We start from the raw sequence: 20,808 nt of genomic DNA, 5'->3' as shown, positions 1-20,808 counted from the left end.
GTAGTGGAGTCCTTATCCCTGGAGGGGTTTAAAAGCTGTATAGATTTGGTGCTGAGTGGCATAGTTTAATAGGGGACTTGGCAGTGCTGGGTTAACAGTTGGATTTGATGATCTTGGAGGTCTTTTCCAATGCCAGTGGTTGTATGACTTGACCTCTCATTCCAGGATACCAGTGGGTATGGGAAGTGGCTGAACTCAATGGTCTGAAAGGTCTGTTTCAGCCAAAATGATTCTATGATTTATGACCATATAGACATACACAGTCTCTTAGAAACAAAGTCTTTTCTGTATGAATAAATCTGTTTTCAACCCTTATTTGAATTACTTTTCTCTCTCTTACTCCCACCTCCCACAAAAGACCCAGTCAGTAAGTTACTATCCATGTACTCTTATGCCCCAAGGACACCATTCCTATGCATCAAGATTTGTAGAGAACTGATCCTGCCATAACCATAATCTCCTCCTGCTGAGTGTTTTTGCTATAAAGCCCAATTTCACTGAGCTGCAGTGTGGCTGAGCACCCTAGGAAGAGTGGGGCATCAATAAGTCTTATGTTTTACATTTGTTGTCTCTAATTTGAGATTTACTAACAGTTAATAACATTACATTTGTACCTCCCCAGTAGTTCTTTCACCATCTTTCAGATGATTACTCACTGTGTAGAAGTCACTTTATGGGCTTGCTGAAGTTCCTTGCAGTTCAGTCTCTGATACATTTCCCTTTCATATACTTGCAGCACAAGTGGAGATGTTATCTGCTGCACTCAGAGCATCCACTTTGCATCCAGAGGAGCCCATGGGCAGCATTGGCAAGGGAACAGACTCACAGACTGAGCTAACCATCAATGACCAACAAAGTTTTAAACCTATACTGGATGATATCGTGCCTTTAATTGGTGACACTGAGGTAAGAGGAGAGTTTTGGACTCTGTTATTTGTCTTCCCATTAGGATTTCCAGTGCTCCAGTAGCAGAGCTGTGTTTTGCCTTCCTGGAGTAACAGCAGCCAAAGATTTCCTGCTTTTGGATAGTGTGGTGTTGAGATTTCTTGGCTGGCAGTGGAACTCCAGCTACTAAAGTAAAATGAGTTGTTCTGGGTGCCTTTGTTTTGTCCAGTTCTGTGCCTACCCAGACTGGTTTTGAAATTGATTCCACTAAAATCTCTTGTGATTATCACATTTTAAGATGTTTTAATGCTACTGTAGTTTATTTCTGTGAAATCCCTTCCCTGAAACTAAGCCCTCCTGATACTAAGTGAGTCCCCTTCTCCAGTACCCTTCCCAATCTGGAGAACGAGGCACTTTGTTCCCTCTTCTCCCTGGTGAAATGTTCTGCAGTGGTTTATTGGCCTGCATAAGAGAAGTTCCGAACCTGCAGTCTGGGATGTTGTGTGGACTGCTGAAAGAGAAGGTGGATTCTAGCAATCAGTCTGCATTTTGAAGTGTTTTGCACCTAATACTTCAGCATACCACCACCACCACCTCATGCCCAACTCAGGTCTGTGGCACTGGATACCATTTTCTGTTCTGTACTGTGTATGGTATGCTGTCTATTTAATGTCTTTAAGTGATAACAGATGAAGGGATCAACTGCATCCTCACTAGTTTTGCAACTGATAGTAAGTTGGGTGGGAATGTTGATCTGCTTGAGGAAGGCTCTGCAAAGAGATCTGGACAGTCTGGATCCATGGGCTGAGGTCAGCTGTATGAAGCTTAACAAGGCCTAAGTGCTGTATCCTGCAGTCACACCATGCAGTGCTACAGGCTTGGGGCAGAGTGGCTGGAAAGTTGCCCAGTAGAAAAGGACCTGGGGTGCTGGTTGACAGCCATGTGAACATGAGGAAGCAGTGTGTTCAGGTGGCCAGGAAGGCCAATAGCATCCTGACTTGTATCAGGAATGATGTGGGCAGCAGGAATAGAGAAGGGATCCTGCCCCTGTGCTCAGCACTGGTGAGGCCATACCGTGAATACTGAGTTTAGTTTTGGGCCCCTCACTACAAGAAGTAGTAGAAGGACGGTGAGGTGCTGGAGCATGTCCAGAGAAGGGCAACAAAGCTGGTGAAAGGTTTAGAGAAACAGTTCTTGTTAGGAGAAGCTGAGGGAACTGGAGTTGATTAGCCTGGAGAAAAGGAGGCTGAGGGGAGACCTCACTCTGTACAACTCCCTGAAAGGAAGTTGTAGTGAGGTGGGGGTCAGTCTCTTCTCCCTAGTAACAAGTGACAGGATGAAAAGAAATTCCCTCAAATTGCACCAGGGAAGGTTTAGTTTGAATATTAGAGGAACTACTTCTTCACTGAAAGTGTTCTCAAATAGTGGAACAGGCTCTCCAGGGAGGTGGTTGAATCCCCATCTGTGGAGTTGTTTCAAAGGCACAGAGATGTGGTACTGAAGGACATGGTTTAGCAGCAGCCTTGGCAGAGTTAGACAATGGTTGGACTCAATGGATCTGACAGGTATTTTCAAACAATGGTATAATTCTGTGATTAGCCCAAACCCACTGCATCTAGGGCCACAAGCTCTGGTGGACCTAAAAGCTGTAGTAATGGTTCTAAAACCTGCTTCATGAAACCACAGCAGATGATGACTGATACTATACTATAATTTGTTGACTCAGTTGCCCGGACACTTTCAGATGAAATGTTGATAAATGTCTTGGAAAAGACTAGGAATTGACTTCTATCCAGTGCAAATAGAACAGAATAAACCAGGTTGGAAGAGACCTTCAAGATCATTGCGTCCAACCTATCATCCAACCCACCTAGTCAACTAAACCATGCAACCAAGCACCCCATCAAGTCTCCTCCTAAACACCTCCAATGATGGGGACTCCACCACCTCCCTGGGCAGCCCATTGCAATGGGTGATCACTCTCTATTTGTGGCCTTCTTTAATTAGTGTAGTGTTTCTAGATGCCCTTTAATTTTCACCTAAGACGTTGGACTACCCTGTGGCACACAGCCATACAGGCAGTGGAGGAATGTGACATTTACTTGGGTACTGCTGTTTATATGCAACCATAATTTAGCACTACAAATGTGGTTGGTTTGCTCCCACAAATCTTGAGCCCAGTTCCTCATGTCACTCAAGATGGGTAAATTTCTTTCTGATCTGTTGTCACCACTGATTTGTCATGCCAACAGTCTAAATGTGTCCTCTACCCTTCTGATTTGGGGGGTGAGGAGGGCAGTGTTTTGACCAGAGTATGATGCTGACAGAAAGTCTAAGAAGCTGTCATTCACGTATATCGGTTTTGCTTGCTTCAGCTTTACCCTTTCAAAAGGATGCTCTTAATCTATGTCAGTTCCTTGTTTGCTACTGGCACCAAATCAAGACCTCATTTTACAAGCGAAAGGATGTTATGGAGGTGACCTAGAATTTGGGAATCAAGCTGAGATCTGTAGACCCAAGTGGACTGTTGCCCCTAGCAGTGAAGAGAGCTCTGATTTTTCACAGGTGGCTTTTCTTTTCTTCTTTCCTTTTTTTTTCTTTTCTTCTTTCCTTTTTTTTTTCTTTCTTCTTTCCTTTTTTTTTCTTTTCTTCTTTCCTTTTTTTTTCTCTTCTTTCCTTTTTTTTCTTCTTTCCTTTTTTTTTCTTTTCTTCTTTCCTTTTTTTCTTTTCTTCTTTCCTTTTTTTTCCTTTTCTTCTTTCCCTTTTTTCTTTTCTTCTTTCCTTTTTTCTTTTCTTTCCTTTTTTTTCTTTTCTTCTTTCCTTTTTTCTTTTCTTCTTTCCTTTTTTTTTCTTTCTTCTTTCCTTTTTTCTCTTCTTCTTTCTTTTTTCTCTTCTTCTTTCCTTTTTTCTTTTCTTCTTTCCCCTTTTTTCTTTTCTTCTTTCCTTTTTTTCCTTTTCTTCTTTCCTTTTTTCTTTTCCTCTTTCCTTTTTTTCCTTTTCTTCTTTCCTTTTTTTCCTTTTCTTCTTTCCTTTTTTTTCTTTTCTTCTTTCCTTTGTGTTTCCTTTTCTTCTTTCCTTGTGGGTTTTTTCCCCTTTTTTATCTTTTTTTTTCTGTTTTCATGGTGTTTTTTTTCCTTGCTGTGGTGAGTTTGGTTTTGGGTTTGTTTTTTTTTCCTGTTTGTGAGCAGAGAGGGTTTTGTTTGTTTGTTTTGGGGGTTGGTTTTGTTGCCTTTTTTCTGGATTATTTTTTTTTTAGTTGTTTTGGGGGGACTTGTTTTGGTTCTGGTTTTCTCTGTGTGGGGGGGGGTTTAGTTTTATGTCTCAGTATATCAGTGTGTCAGTAGGGTACTGGACACCTCAGAAAAGTTAAACTACAGCCTTTTATCTTTGAAAGCCACCTTTTCAGTTCTGCACATACATCAGAAAGCAAACCCACATTTTTCTTGTCCTTCTGCAGCTACATTGTCTCCTGAAGGAGTTCAAGCAACATGTTTCAGAGAGATTATTCAAGTGGAAATAAATGTTGCAATAGAGAGCAGATAAGATTGTGGGACATAGAGGAAGCTTGTTTGTTGAGGGTTACTTTTATTCTTGCTCAGGAACTCCCATTTTTATTTTCTTTAGGTTGTATGTTCTCTGTAAGGCTTGCTAAATGAACATGAGCCATAAGAAATCCCTTAAGTTGTGTTCCCAGTGTATGGGTGTCAGAGTTGTCCTTTTTTCTTTTTGGTTGGAGGTAGAGGGTGAAGACAAAGCAAACTGAAATAAAAGCAGTCCATTCCTGTCTGAGATAAGAAGGTGCCCTAGTGAGGCCACATCTGCAGTACTGGGTCCATTTCTGGGCTCCCCAGACCAAGAGAGAACTACTGCCCTGTGTCTGGAGAGTCCAGTGGAGGCTACAATGATGCTGAAGTGACTGGAGCATCTCTGTGAGGAGGAAAGACTGAGAGACCTGGGGACTCTTTTCAGTGATACCCAGTGACAAGGGTCAGTGGGAACAACATGGAACCCAGGAGGTTCCACCTGAACATGAGGAAAAAATTCTTTCTTGTGAGGTCCCAGAGCCCTGGAGCAGGCTTCCCACAGAGGTTGTGGAGTCTTCTTGCCTGGAGATTCCAAACCTGCCTAGATGTTGTGGTCCTGGGCAGCCTGCTGTGGGTGACCCTGCTTTAGCAGTGGGGTTGGACTAGATGACCTCCAGAGACCTCTTCCAGCCCCCACCATTCTGTTATTCTATGATTCTGTGGATGCCAGGAGGAGACTGGACTCCTGAAACCTACCTCTGCTCTCTGTGTTTGTCCTGATGCTGTGGCTTTGTGTGCATAGAGCAGGGGTCCATGGAGCACAACCACGCAGCTCTTGTTACACTGCAGCCAAAGGAGCCCTCATGTGAGAGATTTGTGAGGCTGTGACAAAGATTTTTGCATCTCAGAGGTGGTGATTCTCCAGTTTGGTACCAAGAAGCTTTCAAGCTAAACCCTGCAGAATTTTTATGTCCTGGCTCTGCAATTTTCAGCTCATCTGTGTGCATGTGACATGGAAGAACTGCAGATGGAACTTCTCTGCAGGAACAGAGATGCTGCCCTGACTTAAATACCAACTGATGCTTCTGTACTGAAGCTCTCCCTTTCTGGAAGGGAGACTTGACTTTAAAAGAGGCTGGTTAAAAATGTCCCCATCTGCAACACCCTTCAGTAAATTTAGTTGCTTGACTTAGTTCAGTCAGTGAAGTATTATTTTTGTCTGTCTTGTTTTTTTAAACTTAGCCCTTGAGAGCTGGAAGATTGTGAGATGACATCTTTTCATTTTTATGGCAGCAGAATGGATCACTAACCTCTGGCCCGTGCACTTTGGCAGCTCATGGAAAGCACTGTGGCTAGCTTGTGCTGCTTGCCTATGCTTTGAGGGCTAGGTGAAACTGTGGGGCCTTCATTTGAGGGGAACATTGAAGTGCTGGAGCAGCAAAGTTGATATGAAGGGTCTGGAGAACAGTTCTTGTGAGGAGAGGCTGAAGGAGCTGGGGCTGTTTGGTCTGGAGAAAAGGAGGCTCAGGGGGAGACCCTTTAACTCCCCACAGCTCCCTGAAGGGAGTATTGGAGTCAGGGTTGGTTTAGCACCAGACTTGGTAGAATTAGATAATGGTTGGACCTGATGGTCTGCAAGGTCTTTTCCAAACAAAATGGTTCTGTGATAATCTCTTGTTTTGAAAGAGGCCAAAGCTGGTGACTTTGGGGCAATGCTAACATTTTATGCTTATTTTTGGGAGGGCAAAAAAAACAGAATCATAGAATCAAGAAGGTTGGAAAATACCTCAGAGATCATCCAGTCCAACCTATCACCCAATACCTCATGACTGCTAAACCATGGCCACGTCCAATCCTCTTTTGAACACCTCCAGGGACGGTGACTCCACCACCTCCCTGGGCAGCACATTCCAATGGCCAATAATTCTCTCTGTGGAGAACTTTCTCCTCACCTTGAGCCTAAATTTCCCCTCGCACAGCTTGAGACTGTGTCCTCTTGTTCTGGTGCTGGTTGCCTGGGAGAAGAGACTAACCCTCACCTGGCTGCAACCTCCTTTCAGGTAGTTGTAGACAGCAATAAGGTCTCCCCTGAGCTTCCTCTTCTCCAGGCTAAGCAACCCCAGCTCCCTCAGCCTCTCCTCATAGGGCTTGTGCTCGAGACCTCTCCCCAGCCTCGTTGCCCTTCTCTGGACACGTTCAAGTGTCTCAATATCCTTCTTAAATAAAGGAGTGAGGAATTGGCAAGATGAAATCTTGCATAGCCTCTGGAGGACACATTTTAGTTATGAAGTCCCTTACAGATCTGTTTGTTCTTTGGCTCCTTGGCAGTTTCTTGCTGCTGTGTGATAAACCTGCCAGACGCCGTGGGCTGTTGTGCCAGCAATCTGTGATTGCCTCCCAGCTCTGCCTGTTCAGCATCACCTGTAATTATACCTCAGTCACTAAAATTACAACCTACTGCTTCCATGAAAGCAGCTTGTGGAAGAGGAAGTAGCAACTGAAGTCAAACCAAGGAAGACAGATGGTGTCCTGGAGGCTTTTGTTGAGGAAGTTTCTAGGTTGCAGGAAAATTCTCATTGTCAAACCAATCTGAGGTGCCGGTAGAGGAGGCATGTTCTCAGTGCTTGTGTTGACCCTCAGAGCTCACCCTGCAGCCTCTGTGAGTAGATACCTTGGCTCACATCTAGCAAAAGTGCCTCTGTCCTCTTTTATCTCACAGCAGCCCTATCTACTTTTTAAATATTCATCATGAACTCCTTGAAATCCACGTCTGATTATGCAAAGTCCATTGGATGTGGGGAGCTGCACTGGTACAGAAGGTGACAGCTGCACAGTTTATCATAGTATATCAAACCTCTGCTGCTCAGCAGAGTTCTGAGACTGAAGTCTCAGTCCTTATCTTCAAAGCCCAGATATGTAGCCAGGATGCTTGAGTGATTGCTAAATACATTTTAATAGAACTGCTGAGAGGGGTGATGACTGATGTCAGCAGCTATGGTCTACTAGGACTCTGCATGATAGGGTGAAGCTCATCTGTAGAGAAGATTATAGAGTAATCACCTCCAGGAAAAGAGCCTCATCAGTTTCTACTCTTTAGTGTGAGAGTGGCTTTGTTGTGACCTTTTTCTAGCACAAATCCTACAAAATCTGCTATGGATGTTTTTTCCCTGTGCCTTCAGGGGAGAAGTAATGTGACCCATGTCTTGGTTACATTTTCCTTAATGCAGTCTCAGAGGTACCCCTCTCCTGTGGGTTTTGTTCCATAAAACCCCAAATGGAGCACAGTAAGAAGAGCTTGTGTCTGAAATGGAAAGATTTGTGTCGTAGACTTTTTGATTTGGGGCTGTAACAGAATGGTATTTGATCTTGGAATATGTCTTCCTTTAATCGAACAAAAAGACCCCGAGGTGAGGACAGCACTTCTTGATGTTGACATTTGTTTTGTGGGTAACCCAGGAGGGTACTTTGTGTGAATCTTCTCCCTTCCCTTTTGTTTTTTTTCCCCTCACAGAATATGGATTCCACACTTCACTATATCCACAATGATTCAGATTTGAGCACCAACAGCAGTTTCAGCCCTGAAGAAGAAAGAAAATCCAAAGTACAGGTAAATGAGAATGATATTTTTTTTTCCCCTTCCTTGTGTCAGAGCAGTGGAATTTTGTTATGTGTATGAGGATTTTTTTATGTCTTTCATTTGCTCATTTCTGATGCAACTTCTATTAAACATGGCTAACCTCTTCAGTGAGTAGTTTTAAAATATTCCATGTTTCCAGAGAGAATGGCTTCATTCAGCAGTTGCTTCTGCTTGTAATTATGCATGAGAGATGACACCATTTTTTGCCGTGATACGATGGTTGTCTTAGACTTCCAGTCTCTGGTTGGGTTTGTTTCATTTTCTATGGAAACTATCCTGTAATGGAAATTAGGTTATTGAGGAAACAGGAGATTAAATTAAATATTTTGAGTGGAACCACCCTCACCCCATGACAGCTTTCTGCAGAGAAGTTGTGAAAGTGTTTTCATTAAGCTCCAACTGTCTCTTTGCTATTTTTTCCCTCAAAAGGAATTGAATGTTTGTTTTTACATTGTTGAGGATGAAGCATGTAACCCTGTGATTGCTTGAGCAGGAACCTCAGTCCCTCTTGTTGCTGACATCAGCTCCTATGATAGGGTAATGCTCTTGTGCACCTCTTGAGTAGAGTCAGTGCATGAGATGATCTGGAGCAAAAGACAATGCTGAAGTTAACATTTTAGTGCTTTCATTTCTTAGTGGAGAGAATCAGAATGATTTGGGTTAGAAGGTACCTTAGAGACAGAATCACAGAATTGTTTTGGTTGGAAGAGACCTGTATTCTGTAAGATTGAGTCCAACCTTCAGTCTAAGACCACCACAGCCATTAAACCGTGTCCCAGAGTGCCATATCCACACATTTCTTGAGCACCTCTAGGGATGGTGACTCCTCCATCTCTCTGGGAAACCCATCCCAATTCCTGATCACTCTTTCTGTAAAGATGTGGGGTTGTTGTGACCAAAGTGCAGGACATGACACTTGGCCATGTTAAACCTCATACAACTGACCTTAGCTCATGGATGCAGCCTGTCCAGATGCCTTAGCAGAGCCTTGTTACCCTCAAGCAGATCAACACTCCAACCCAATTTGGTGTCATCTGCAAACTTACTGAAGGTGTACTCAATTCCACATCTAGATCATTGATAAAGATGTTAAAATTGGCCCCAGTGCTGAGCCCTGAGGAACACCACTTCTGGCCAGCCACCAATTGGATTTAGCTCTATTCACCACAATTCTCTGGGCCTGGCCATCCAACCACTTCTTAACCTGTGTAGTTCTTAGTCCACAGGCACATAGTGTGTGCCTGTCCAAGCCTTGAGCAATCAGTGTCTCCAGGCAGATGCTGTGAGAAACTGTGTTGAAGGCTTTACTAAAACCATCTGTTCCAACCTCTCTGCCATAGTCAGGGGTAACTCCTACCCTACCAGGTTTCCCAAGGGCCTATCCAACGTGCCCCTGAACACCGTCAGGTTTGGAGCCTCTACATTTCTCTGGGTAATCTGTTTCAGTGTGTTACCACCCTCATGGGGAAGAATTTCTTTTTAATGTCCACTCTAAATGTAGCCTCTTCCAGTCTGAAGCCATTATCCCTCATCCTCTCACTCCATGCCTTTTAAAAAGTCCCTCTCCAGCTCTCCTGTAGCCCACTTCAAGCACTAGAAGGCTGCTATATGGTCTCCCTGGAGCTGAAGGACTGTTCTTCATCAGAAATACTTGTCTCTGGAGAAGCTGTTTGCTTCCTGCTGACTATTTGGAAGCAATATTGAATGCACTGTATTTTAGTCCTCCCCCCTTCCCTACCTCCCAAGACATTTTAATTTAGCATTTTTTTTCCCCTCCTGACCTCCCCAGGATTTTGATATGAATAGGCAAATGATTTTGGAGCAAATCTCATAATTTACTGTTCTGCCTATTTTTGTTGATGTGTTAAAATGGCTAATTTTGACTGGTTCAAGAAGGACAAGGAACTGCTTGTGAGGGTACAGCAAAAGGCTGTGAAGATGACGAGGGGATGAGAACATCTCTCTTATGAGGAAAGGCTGAGGGGCCTGGGGCTGTTTAGCCTAGAGAAGAGAAGGCAGAGTGGGGACCTTCTCAATGCTTATAAATTTCTGAAGGGTGGGTGTCGGGAGGATGTCAGTGTTTCTACAGTGATGCTCAGTGATAGGACAAGAAGTAACGGACACAAACTTGAAGACAGGAAGTTCCATCTAAACGTGAGGAGGATCTTCTTTACATTGAGGGTGGTGGAGCACTGGAACAGGCTGCCCAGAGAAGTATTGGAATCTCTATCTCTTGAGTCATTCAAAACCCACCTGGATGCTGTCCTGTCCAACCTACTCTAGGTGAACCTGCTCAGGCAGGGGTTTGGACTAGATGATCTCCAGAGTTCCCTTCCAACTCCCACTGTTCTGTAATTCTGTGATTTGCAGAGCCTGCAAGCCTGCATGGGTAAAATACCTGCAAGGTAAAATGCAGTCCTTTAATCTCCTGCTCTGTCGAAGTAGACAGTGATCCACCCACTCACCTGCTGTGTTGGTCTGTAGCTTTTCAGACAGTTCCCACTCAGGTCATCGTTTCTTTGGGGGAACTTAGGAAGTAGAGAAGTTTTGCATTCTTACTAACAGATTGTGATTAAATAACTCTATACTTATGGGGGGGGGAGGGGAACTGTTCTGCTAGGGTGCCCTGGAATTTTAGCAAGCCTTAGGAGGACTTACTGAAAGCAGCATGAGCACTGAACTCTCTTCTCCCTGCAGGATGTTGTACCTCAAGCCTTGCTGGATCAGTATCTGTCCATGACTGATCCGTCCCGCGCACAAACGGTTGATACCGAGATCGCCAAGCACTGTGCCTACAGCCTGCCGGGAGTGGCACTCACCTTGGGCAGACAGAACTGGCACTGTCTGAAAGATACCTATGAGACACTGGCTTCTGACATGCAGGTAAGCTCAGAGCCTCTGACAGGCAGTGATCTGAACTTGGGCAGTGGTTTCTCCTGGTTTGAGTTCCTCTGCTTTTTAGGTAGCTCTTTCTGTTGATGATATTTGGATATTTGTATGAAGATTGAAAGTGTTCTCCTTGAGAACCTTGCAGCTCATGGCATAGCCAGGTGGACTCTGCTGGATTTAAAACTGTCTGGACAGCTCATTGGAGTTGTGATAAAAGGAGTTAAATGCAGCTGGTGGCCAGTCAAAAGCAATGTCCCCCAGGGCTTGGTATTGGGGCCAGTTCTGTTTAGTATCTTGATTAATGATTTGGATGGAGGGGGCGGAGTGCACCATCAGCAAGTTTGCAGACGACACCAAACTGAGCAGGAGTGTGGATCTGCTCAAGGGTAGGAAGGCTCTGCAGACAGATCTGGAGAGGTTATGGTTGGACTTGATCTTAAAGCTCTTTTCCAACCTTGATGATTCTATGATTCCATAATGGTTTGCTTGGAGGACATTAGCTGTATGCTTAGCTAGTGAGGAAATGGGGTAGTTTGAGTGGGATTTCCAGTGGGAATGTGAGCAGAGGTATCTGGTTTCCTCTACTCACTTCTGATCTTAAGGCAGTGCTTGGGATTTGGGGAAAACCACTTCACTCTTTACAGCTCTTTACAACAGGAGGTTGTCACAACATGGAGGTCCTGCAGACATGTCTGGAGCTCAGTGAGTCAGCCAGCCTTTTGGTGCTGCATCCAGTTAGTCATAAGGGAATAACATCATGATCACCATGCAGCATGGCTCTTCTGAAAACAAGTACTGGAAATAGCATTTTCCTTGCTGTCAGGTGGTGAGGAAGTGACTTTGTGCACTTTGCAGTTGTTTCCCAATCCTCCCTGGTTTCCTTTTTTGGAGATGCTCTTTTTATTTCTTTCAATGTTCCCAGACTACTTCACCTCTCCTGCACTTGCTGCTTGCTCTCTCAGAGCAGAAGTTGTCAGTGATATGTAGTGAGTGATTTTCTACATGGCCATTGCTCATATTTTCCAAACTCTTTTGCAGCCATTAAAAATAACCATCTAGCAAACTTAAAACATAAGTACAAACAAATTACTCTGTGTTCAAAACTATCCAGCTCTGGCACCCTCACAGGAAAGAAGTTTTTCCTTATTGTTGAGAGCTGCCCTGAAGAAAAAGACTTGAGGGTATTGATTGATGAGAAGTGCAACATGAGGCAGCAGTTTGCTTATGCAGCCCAGAAGGCAAATCTTATCCTAGGCTGCATCACGAGGAGTGTGGCCAGCAGGTCAAGAAAGGTAGTTCTGCCCCTTTACTCTGCTCTTGTGAGACTCCACCTTGAATACTGCATCCTGTTCAGGTATCCCCATCATAAAAAGGACACAGAACTATGTTGGAGTGAATCCAGAGGGACACAAAGATGATCCACGGGCTGGAGAACGTGTGCTATGAGGATAGGCTGAGAGAGCTGGGGTGTTCAACCTAGGGAAGAGAAAATTCCAAGGGGAACCTTATAGCTGCCTTCTACTCCTGAAGGAAGGTTGGAGAGGGTCTTCACATAAGGGTGTCTAGTGACAAGACAAGAGGGAATGGTTTTAAGCTGAGTGAGAGTAGGTTTAGGCTGGATCTTAGGTAGAAGTTCTTCAATACAGAAGTGGTGAGACTCTGGAAGAGGTTGCCCAGAGAAGTTGTGGATGCCTCCTCTCTGGAGGTGTTCAAGACCAGGTTAGATGAGGTCTTGAGCAACCAAGTCTAGCTGAGAGCTGGCCCATGGCAGGGAGTTAGGAGTAGATGATCTCTAGGGTCCTTTCCAATCTAAATCATTCTATGACTCTTGTGGAAGTTTTTCCATTAGGGAAGCTCCACTATGTCTGCTGAAATACTGTGGGATATAAGTCTTGCTGTGTTGTGTAAGTGCAATGAGTGGCAGAGGAATGGAGCACGCTAAAATCCGTGGCTCTCTGTTGCAGTGGAAGGTTCGGCGGACGCTGGCATTTTCTATACATGAACTCGCTGTCATCCTTGGAGACCAGCTTACAGCTGTAGATCTAGTTCCTGTCTTCAATGGCTTTTTGAAAGACCTGGATGAAGTCAGGATAGGTGTGCTTAAACACTTGCATGACTTCCTGAAGGTATGTCTGTCTTCAGCTCTTGGTCAAGTCCAACTAGGTGTTTTACTTCGTGTCTGTGTATGCACTTTGTTGTTTTACTATGACACCAGTGCAGCTCCTGGTGGGAACCCATACAGTTGCCTGCTGAACAGCAGAGTGTGCTTTTCAGATCTCTGCTGCTGCTACTTTCTTTTCTCTGGAGAGCCTATTTTACCCGCTCTAGAGGTGGTAGAAGTCCCATCTCTGGAACCATTCCACATCAACAACCTGCTCTACTTGAAGATGTCCTTGCTGACTGTTAGGGATTGGACTGGATGACCTTTAAAGGTCCCTTCCAAGCCAACCCACACTTAGGATTCTATGGTTTGTGCATGTTTATTCAATATATAGGCACCAGGGGACAGAGTTCATGGCTCTCACCTCTCTGCACAGCTTACTTCTCAAATTTCTTTAGTTGTTTTTCTGCAACTGCCACATTTTTGGAGCTGAAAGACAGAAATCATAAACCCTTTCTAATCAATGCCATCTTTATTCCTTACTCCTCTTGTTTCCTAGAGTAAAAATAGAGTCTAGATCAGATTTTGCTTTCAGTGTGCCCTGTGTGATTTTACAGGCATGGGCATGGTTTGGCGCAGCCCAGGAAAGCAACATCGTTGCTCAAGTTTCCATTTTGTTGAGTAAGAGCGAGCATTTGCTCTTAACAGCTGTGTGTTAAAGCCCTTGTTCTGTGTGCTGACTGTAGCTGTAGCTGACTGTAGTACATTTCTTCATGTCCCTTTGTTCCAGCTGCTTCATCCTGACAAGAGACGGGACTACCTCTATCAGCTTCAGGAGTTCCTGGTGACTGATAACAGCCGGAACTGGCGCTTCCGCACGGAGCTGGCAGAGTAAGTCCTTCGCTGGATGCTTGGGTTTGCTCTCAAGGGGATTTAAAAATGTGAAAACCATAGAGTAGATCATAGAATGTTAAGGGTTGGAAGGGACCTCTAGAGATCATCTAGTCCAACTTCCCTGCCAGAGCAGGATCACCTAGGGCAGGTCACACAGGAATGCATCCAGGTGGGTTTTGAAAGTTTCCAGAGAAGGAGACTCCACCACCTGTCTGGGCAGCCTGCTCCAGTGTTCCATCACCCTCACAGGAAAGAAGTTTCTTCTTATGCTGTGTTCCAGCTTATTGTACCTGTTGTTCCTTGTCCTATCACTGAGCACCACCAAAAAGAGCCTGGCACCTTCATCCTGACAGCCACCCCCCAGATATTTATAGACATTGATAAGATGCCCTCTCAGCCTTCTCTTCTCAAGACTTAACAGCCCCACATCTCTCAGTCTCTCTTCATAGGAGAGGCGTTCAAGTCCCTTCATCATCCTTGTAACTCTCCATTGGACTCGAGATCTCCAGTACACCCCTGTCTCTCTTGAATTTGGGCTCACAAAACCAGACACAGTATTTGATGTCTGGTCTCACCAGGGCAGAGTAGAGGGGGAGGAGAACCTCCCTAGATCTGCTGGACACACTTTTCTTGATGTACCTCAGGATGCCTTTGGCCCTCTTGGCCACAAGGGCACATTGTTGTCCTGTGGATAACTTCCTGTCCACTAGGACTCCAGGGCCTTTCTCAATAGAGCTGTTTTCCAGTAGATGCTTTCCAGTGACACCCTCCATTTCATTTCTAAGTAGTGAAGAGACCCTATGCTCTTCCACTTGTGTCCCTTGCTTAAAAATTCCCAGTAGTTGTATAACACTTAAAATAGTTGGAACTTGAATGTACTTTTCCATCACCACATGTTGAAAACATTACCTTTCTGTAAAAGCTCCCAGAAGACAAGACCACCTCTTGTTGCTCTTGAAGTCAATAGAAGTGTCCTAACAAGGTGGTTTCAAATTGGTATGTTTACTGAGGAGGTTGAATTCTTGATCATGAAAAAAAGAATGTCAAGATCTTGAGGGGAGTAATGGAAGTGAGTGGCATAGTAGAGTCTTTGGACTTCACCTAAGCAGACTTTGGTTTTGTCATGGAACTGGTAGGTGGGTTTCTATGGGAGGCAGCTCTGAAGGATCAGCTGGCAGAGGCTTATGACATTCAGCAAGGGACAGGTGCCAAGTCCTCTGTGTGAGAAGGAAGAGCCTCTGGCAGTGAAACGAGGATGGGTTCTTCTGGGAAAGCTCTGCTGGAAAGCCCCAGAGTCTCATGGAGAGCAGTGAGCTGAACATGAGCCAACATCATATCCTGGCAGCACTATCCTGGGCTCTATCAACCATCAGTGGATGGTGGGAATGGATTAGAACCCTCTGATCAACACACATTAGATCCCATCTGGAGTAATGAATCTATACCAGTACAGGAACGATGCTGGTAAACTGGAACAAGTTCAGTAGAAGGCCACCAAAGTGATCAAGGCTACAGCACTTACCCTGTCAGGAGAGACTGTGTGACCAGGGATGATGAAATGAGCACTAGTTACAGGGCATGTTTTGATGTAAAGTTGAGAGACTTCCTTTAACACCCTGGTTGTGATGCCATGGTGGGTTTGCTACATCTAAGTGTTGTTTTGACTCAGTAGCTATAAATGTTGCTGCTGGAGATGTTCCATCATCACACCATGTCACATACCATGCCACTTCGGACACATTTTCACAGAATCACAGAGTGGGTGGGGGTTGGAAGGGACCTCTGAAGATCATCCAAACCCCCCCTGCTAAAGCAGGGTCACCCACAGCAGGTTGCCCGAGATGGCAGTGTCCAGGTGGGTTTGGAATCTCTCCAGAGAAGGAGACTCCACAAGCTCTCTGGGCAGCCTGCTCCAGCGCTCTGTCACCCTCAAAGTAAAGAAGTTTTCCCTCAGGTTCAGATGGAATAAAGGAGTTTGTCCATACATTCAAATGGGATCTTCTACCATTCATGGCACATACTGCTGTCTGCAGCCTGCTGAAATCTAAACCATTTCATTACAAACTGAAGATGACAATTCCTCTAGCTGTCAGGTCTGCTCTGCAGTAGAAGCTGATTGATTTGATAGACCAATGTAGTTCAGTGACAAAGTTACTCATCAGACTAAGAGTAGTTGCTTTGTGGCTGCATGAGATGTCTTCACCAGGTACTTGTTCACAACTGGATCGCTGTGCTGTCTGTAGGTCGTAGCCACTGCCACGATCCCTGCCTTCTGCATCCAACCTTGGTTCCTTTTCTTGTCCCTCAGCTTTTCATTCTATTTCTCTAGCTGTCCAGTCTACTCTGCAGTAGATGTTGATTGATTTGATAGATCAATGTACTTCAGTGACAAGGTTACTCCTCAGACTAAGAGTAGTTGCTTTGTGGCTGCATGTTAAATGTGTGAGATGTCTTCACCAGGTAGTCATTCACAACTGGATGGCTCTGCTGCGTGGAAGTCATTGCCAGAATCCCTGCCTTCTGCATGCAGCCTCTCCCTCAGCTTTTCATTCTTGGAGCTCACACAGCACTTTGCCTGTATGGTGAATAAGTGGCAATTTAAAACTTGCAGGTGCCCCACAGCCAGACGGCTGGCTTTGGAAGCCAGAAGATTTGACTTCTCTGTAGCTTTGTGGTGATGGCATTGCTGTCATGTACACGATCATATTCCCAGTTGAAGCTACCTTCCTGATTATAATGGACTCTCTTTGGTTCTTCTTCCATCTTGTAGGCAACTGATCTTGCTTCTGGACCTGTACAGCGCCAGAGACATCTATAACTACTTGCGACCCATCGCGTTCAGCCTCTGTGCAGACAAAGTGTCCTCTGTCCGTTGTATTTCTTACAAGCTGGTAAAGCAAACTAAGTAACTTCAGGCTAATCAGGCTTCTGGGGGGTTGGTGGTCAGAACTAAATGTGGTATTTCTTCTCCTTTCTTTCAAGGTTAGTGAAATGGTAAGAAAGCTCTACATAGCTTCAACATCAACCTTCATGGTCGACCTCATGAATGAACTTGTCGAGAAGTTCTGCAGATGCCTCAAATGGTCTGGGCGGCAAACTTTCATCTTTATATGCCAGGTGAAATGTCTTCTTGTTCAGCTTTTGGGGGTTGTGGGGGTAAGAACAAAGGGGAGTTAGCGACTGGAGCTCTTCAGCTCTCTATTGACACTATTTTCATGAGTGCTTGAGAACTTTGTTTTCAATGGGATAGGTTTCATGGCTGCTTTCTGCAGTGTTGATCCACACGTGAGCTTGAATGCATCTTGAGTTTAGCATTTTGACCTCGGGTTGTCAGATCTGGTGTTGGATATAGAATAAAAGTAAAAGCATAGCAAAGTAATTCCCGAGCTGGGAAAGAGCTTTGCTACTCAGCATGAAGTAAGGTCCTTATAACATGCTGCAGAACCTATCACTTCTTGGGGTTACCCTTTAGAAATCAAGCACTAGGAGCTGCCCATGCCTCTTTGGCCAGCTAGTGCAGCTTGGTCAAACCCAACATATCCTCAACAAACTAAGCAGAAGAGCTGAAACTAGCTGAGGTTCCAAGGGAATGGTCACACTTGGAGGATGTAGCAGAGGTGCAGAGTGGGAGCCAGTGTGGCTGGTGGCCAAGTGTTTGGAGAAATGAGCTTTGAGCTTATTTAGAAACACCTTTTTGGGTAAATCAGAGGCTTGTTAGGTGCTTACTGTCTTAATATATTACCTAGTGAAAACAAAGATGAAATTAATCTTGGAAAGCATTGGGAATCACAAGAATAGCAGGGGTTGCAAGGGACCTCTGGAGATGATCTAGTCTAACCCCTCTGATAAAGCAGAGTCACCTAGAAGAAGGAGAGGTCTTTTCCATTTCTTCCCTGTTTTCTAGTGGTACAGTAACTAACCAAAACCATCACCCAATACAAATAAGGAACTTGCCAGATTTCATAAAAACTGAAGTGGCCTTCTAACTAACCTTAACCTGCTTCATCCTCTACAAAGTGTTGTACCATATTTACAGCTGGTGGTAACCACAAAGCTCTATTTGTGCTGTGAGGGCGGTAAGATCTATTAGCTCAGATGTCTTGGGATTTTATCCTCCTACTTTGCTGAAATCTAATGGAATTGCTTCTTCCTTCTTGCCAGTCCATCATTGAAGATGATTGCCTGCCCATGGACCAGTTTGCTGTGCATCTCTTGCCACACTTACTGCACTTGGCATCTGACAGGATTCCAAATGTTCGACTGCTGCTTGCAAAAACATTAAAGCAAACCCTTTTAGAGAAAGGTTAGTGGTGAAAGAGCTGCAGTGAGCTGACCCTGTGTCTTTTTGTCCCTCCACTTCCCTGCTGGGAAAGAAGTCACATCAGACGTGGGTTGCTCTTGCTTTTGCTTCTTGGTGTGGGATGTTACCTTGGCTGAGACAAAAGCATTAATCTTCTTATGGTATCAGAGCCACTGTGGTGAAGGGCTCAGGAACTAAGAGTTCCTGCCTGCCTTCTAATACCTTTTTCCCTAGTTTGTAAAGGTATCATCATAGAATCACAAAATGACTTCAGTTGGAATGGATCTTAAAATCATCTAGTTCCAACCCCACTGCCATGGGCAGGGACACCTCCTACTAGAGCAGGTTGCTCTAGGCCCCATCCAGCCTGGCTTGAAACACTTCCAGGCTTGAAGCCTCCACAACTTCTGTGGACAACCTGTTCCAGTGTCTCAGCACCCTCATGGGGAAGAATTTTTTCAGGGCACAGAAAGAACAAATGAAGAACTAGCAACCAAGGAGTTGTTCAGCAACTTTTTTAGCCACTTAAAGGGTAATTTAAAAGTAAAATGTCTGTGTAATAAAAATAAGGAAAAAAATCCTTCCATACAAATCCACCATCTGTTTTCTCACTGGGGAAGAAGAGATGGCTGAGGTTTGGGGTTTGTATTTTATGGTAGCAGTGGGAAGGAAAGCTTCTCTGGAGTCTCTTCAGGGACATTAGACATGCAGCTTTCAAACTGCAGACTTTGCTTAGGAAAGCATCTCCAATGCACAGTCAGCAGGGAGTCCGGAGCCCTGTAAAGGAACACAGCACAGATGAGGCCTCTCTATGAGAAAGACACTGAGGTGCTGGAGCAGGTCCAGAGTAGGGCAGCAGACTTGGAGAAAGGTCTGGAGAACAGGTCTGATGAGGAGTGGCTGAGGAAACTGGTGTAGTTTAGCTTGGAGAAAAGGATGCTCAGGGGAAACCTTGCTCTACAACTACCTGAAAGGAGGTTGGAGCAAGGTCAGGGTTGGCCTCTTCTCTCTAGTAACAAGTGGTAGGGGTGGTTTAAGTTGGACATCAGAAGACCTTTCTTTGTTGAAAGGGTTCTCAAACACTGGACAGGGTCCCCAGGGAGGTGGTTGAATCCCCATCCCTGGAGGTGTTTCCAGGAGGCAGAGATGTGGTGCTGAGGGCCCTGGTTTAGCAGCAGCCTTGGCAGAGTTAGGTAATGGTTGGACTTGATCCGAAAGGTCCTTTCCAACCCGAAGGATTCTGTGGCTCTGTGTGCGCCTGCTCAGCGGTTCCCCTTTGTGTGTCTCCCGAGATCCCGAACCTCACGACAGCCTGCTGAGGTTTGCCTTGAAGCATCTCCCGTCTCTTCCTGACATAATTTTTGTGGCTTTTCTCTTCCAGAGTATTTCCTAAATTCTGCCAACTCTCATCAAGAAGCTGTGGAACAAACCATTATGGTGCTTCAAATGGATGATGACAATGACGTCAAATACTTAGCCAGCATCCACCCTGCTAGTACCAAAATCGCAGATGATGCCATGAGCACCACTTCCTCAACTTACTGACCAGTCCTCCATGTTGCTGTCAATAAAGAGATTTCAAAGCAGCTCTCCTCATCTGCTTCTAAAATGGGTGATCTGGGATAACCTCTTGGGAAGGGAAGATTCCTTGCCAGAAGGAAAGGGTGGATGTCACCTAAGCCTCGAGAAGCAGGGGTTTTTAAGTGGAGAGAAGTTGACCATGCCTGTTGTCAGTTTTGACTTTTAGCTCAACACTGCTCAGAGGATTCTTTTTGCCACCGAAGCCTTAAATCTTCTGTCTTCCTCAACAACTGAAAACTTGAATTGGCAGATCATTGTCATTGCAGAACAGATGTGATTCTGTTGTTTTGTTTGGTTTGTTTTTCCAGAGACCTTGCCTTGTTTCTCCAGAGGAGTTAGCAAGTATTTTCCTGTAGCAGCTTGGAGATGAAATGGCCAGAAATTTATACCAGGATGTAAAAAGAAAACAGAGAAGAAAACCTCCAGTATTAGCTCTCAGAACGTTTGGGTTTGTTGCTTTGGGGCTTTTTTTCATCACTCAAGGACTCGATTTGTGTGCAGCCGGACACACCTTGAAGTGGGTGACTGTCTTGTCAGTGGGGGGCAAAATGGAGATTTGGGTTTCTCTTAAGGGCTCAGTGCTAACACTAACCTAGAATTTGATAGTTTTGGTTTTTTAATCTTTAAATGCAGCATATTGCTGTACCCATTGGCAGAAAAACTTTTGCTGAGTACCTGCATTCTAATTATTTTCATGCTGGTCATGACCTAAAGAAAAAAAAAATTATTAGCACATGTACTTTGAGTCAGGTATTTTTAACTTGATGATCAGCTCTTGAGGTGCAACTGTTTTGGTTGTTTTATGGGGGGTTGTTTTGTTTTGTTTTTCCTTCTTCATATACTGTACATATCTGTCAGCCTCCTTGGAGGGCTGCAGCCTTTACTCATGTTGTTTAAAGCTGTTGTGATACAAGTTGTTCTCTATTTGTCCAAATAAAATTTATTAATAAGATTGAAAACAAAAATGGTGACCTTTGTAAGACATTAAAAGAATAAG

General features: G+C 44.6%; 1 protein-coding gene across 1 annotated transcript in view; it reads left to right on the top strand.

Annotated features, from left to right (window-relative positions):
- PPP4R1 (protein phosphatase 4 regulatory subunit 1) overlaps positions 1-20,808 on the top strand; it is a 73,447-nt gene extending 52,639 nt beyond the window's left edge. Inside the window, exons 11-19 of the mRNA XM_054164002.1 lie at positions 737-906; positions 7,921-8,016; positions 10,744-10,929; positions 12,900-13,061; positions 13,827-13,927; positions 16,701-16,821; positions 16,913-17,047; positions 18,092-18,233; positions 19,612-20,808. Of these exons, the coding sequence (XP_054019977.1) occupies positions 737-906; positions 7,921-8,016; positions 10,744-10,929; positions 12,900-13,061; positions 13,827-13,927; positions 16,701-16,821; positions 16,913-17,047; positions 18,092-18,233; positions 19,612-19,775 (1,277 nt within the window). The 3' untranslated portion in view covers positions 19,776-20,808. The remainder of the gene's footprint in view (positions 1-736; positions 907-7,920; positions 8,017-10,743; positions 10,930-12,899; positions 13,062-13,826; positions 13,928-16,700; positions 16,822-16,912; positions 17,048-18,091; positions 18,234-19,611) is intronic.

Source organism: Dryobates pubescens, chromosome 9 (genome assembly GCF_014839835.1).
Source record: "Dryobates pubescens isolate bDryPub1 chromosome 9, bDryPub1.pri, whole genome shotgun sequence".
NCBI classification, from domain to species: domain Eukaryota; kingdom Metazoa; phylum Chordata; class Aves; order Piciformes; family Picidae; genus Dryobates; species Dryobates pubescens.
Note: the sequence above shows the minus strand (reverse complement) of the source record. Positions and strands in the feature narration are given on the sequence as shown.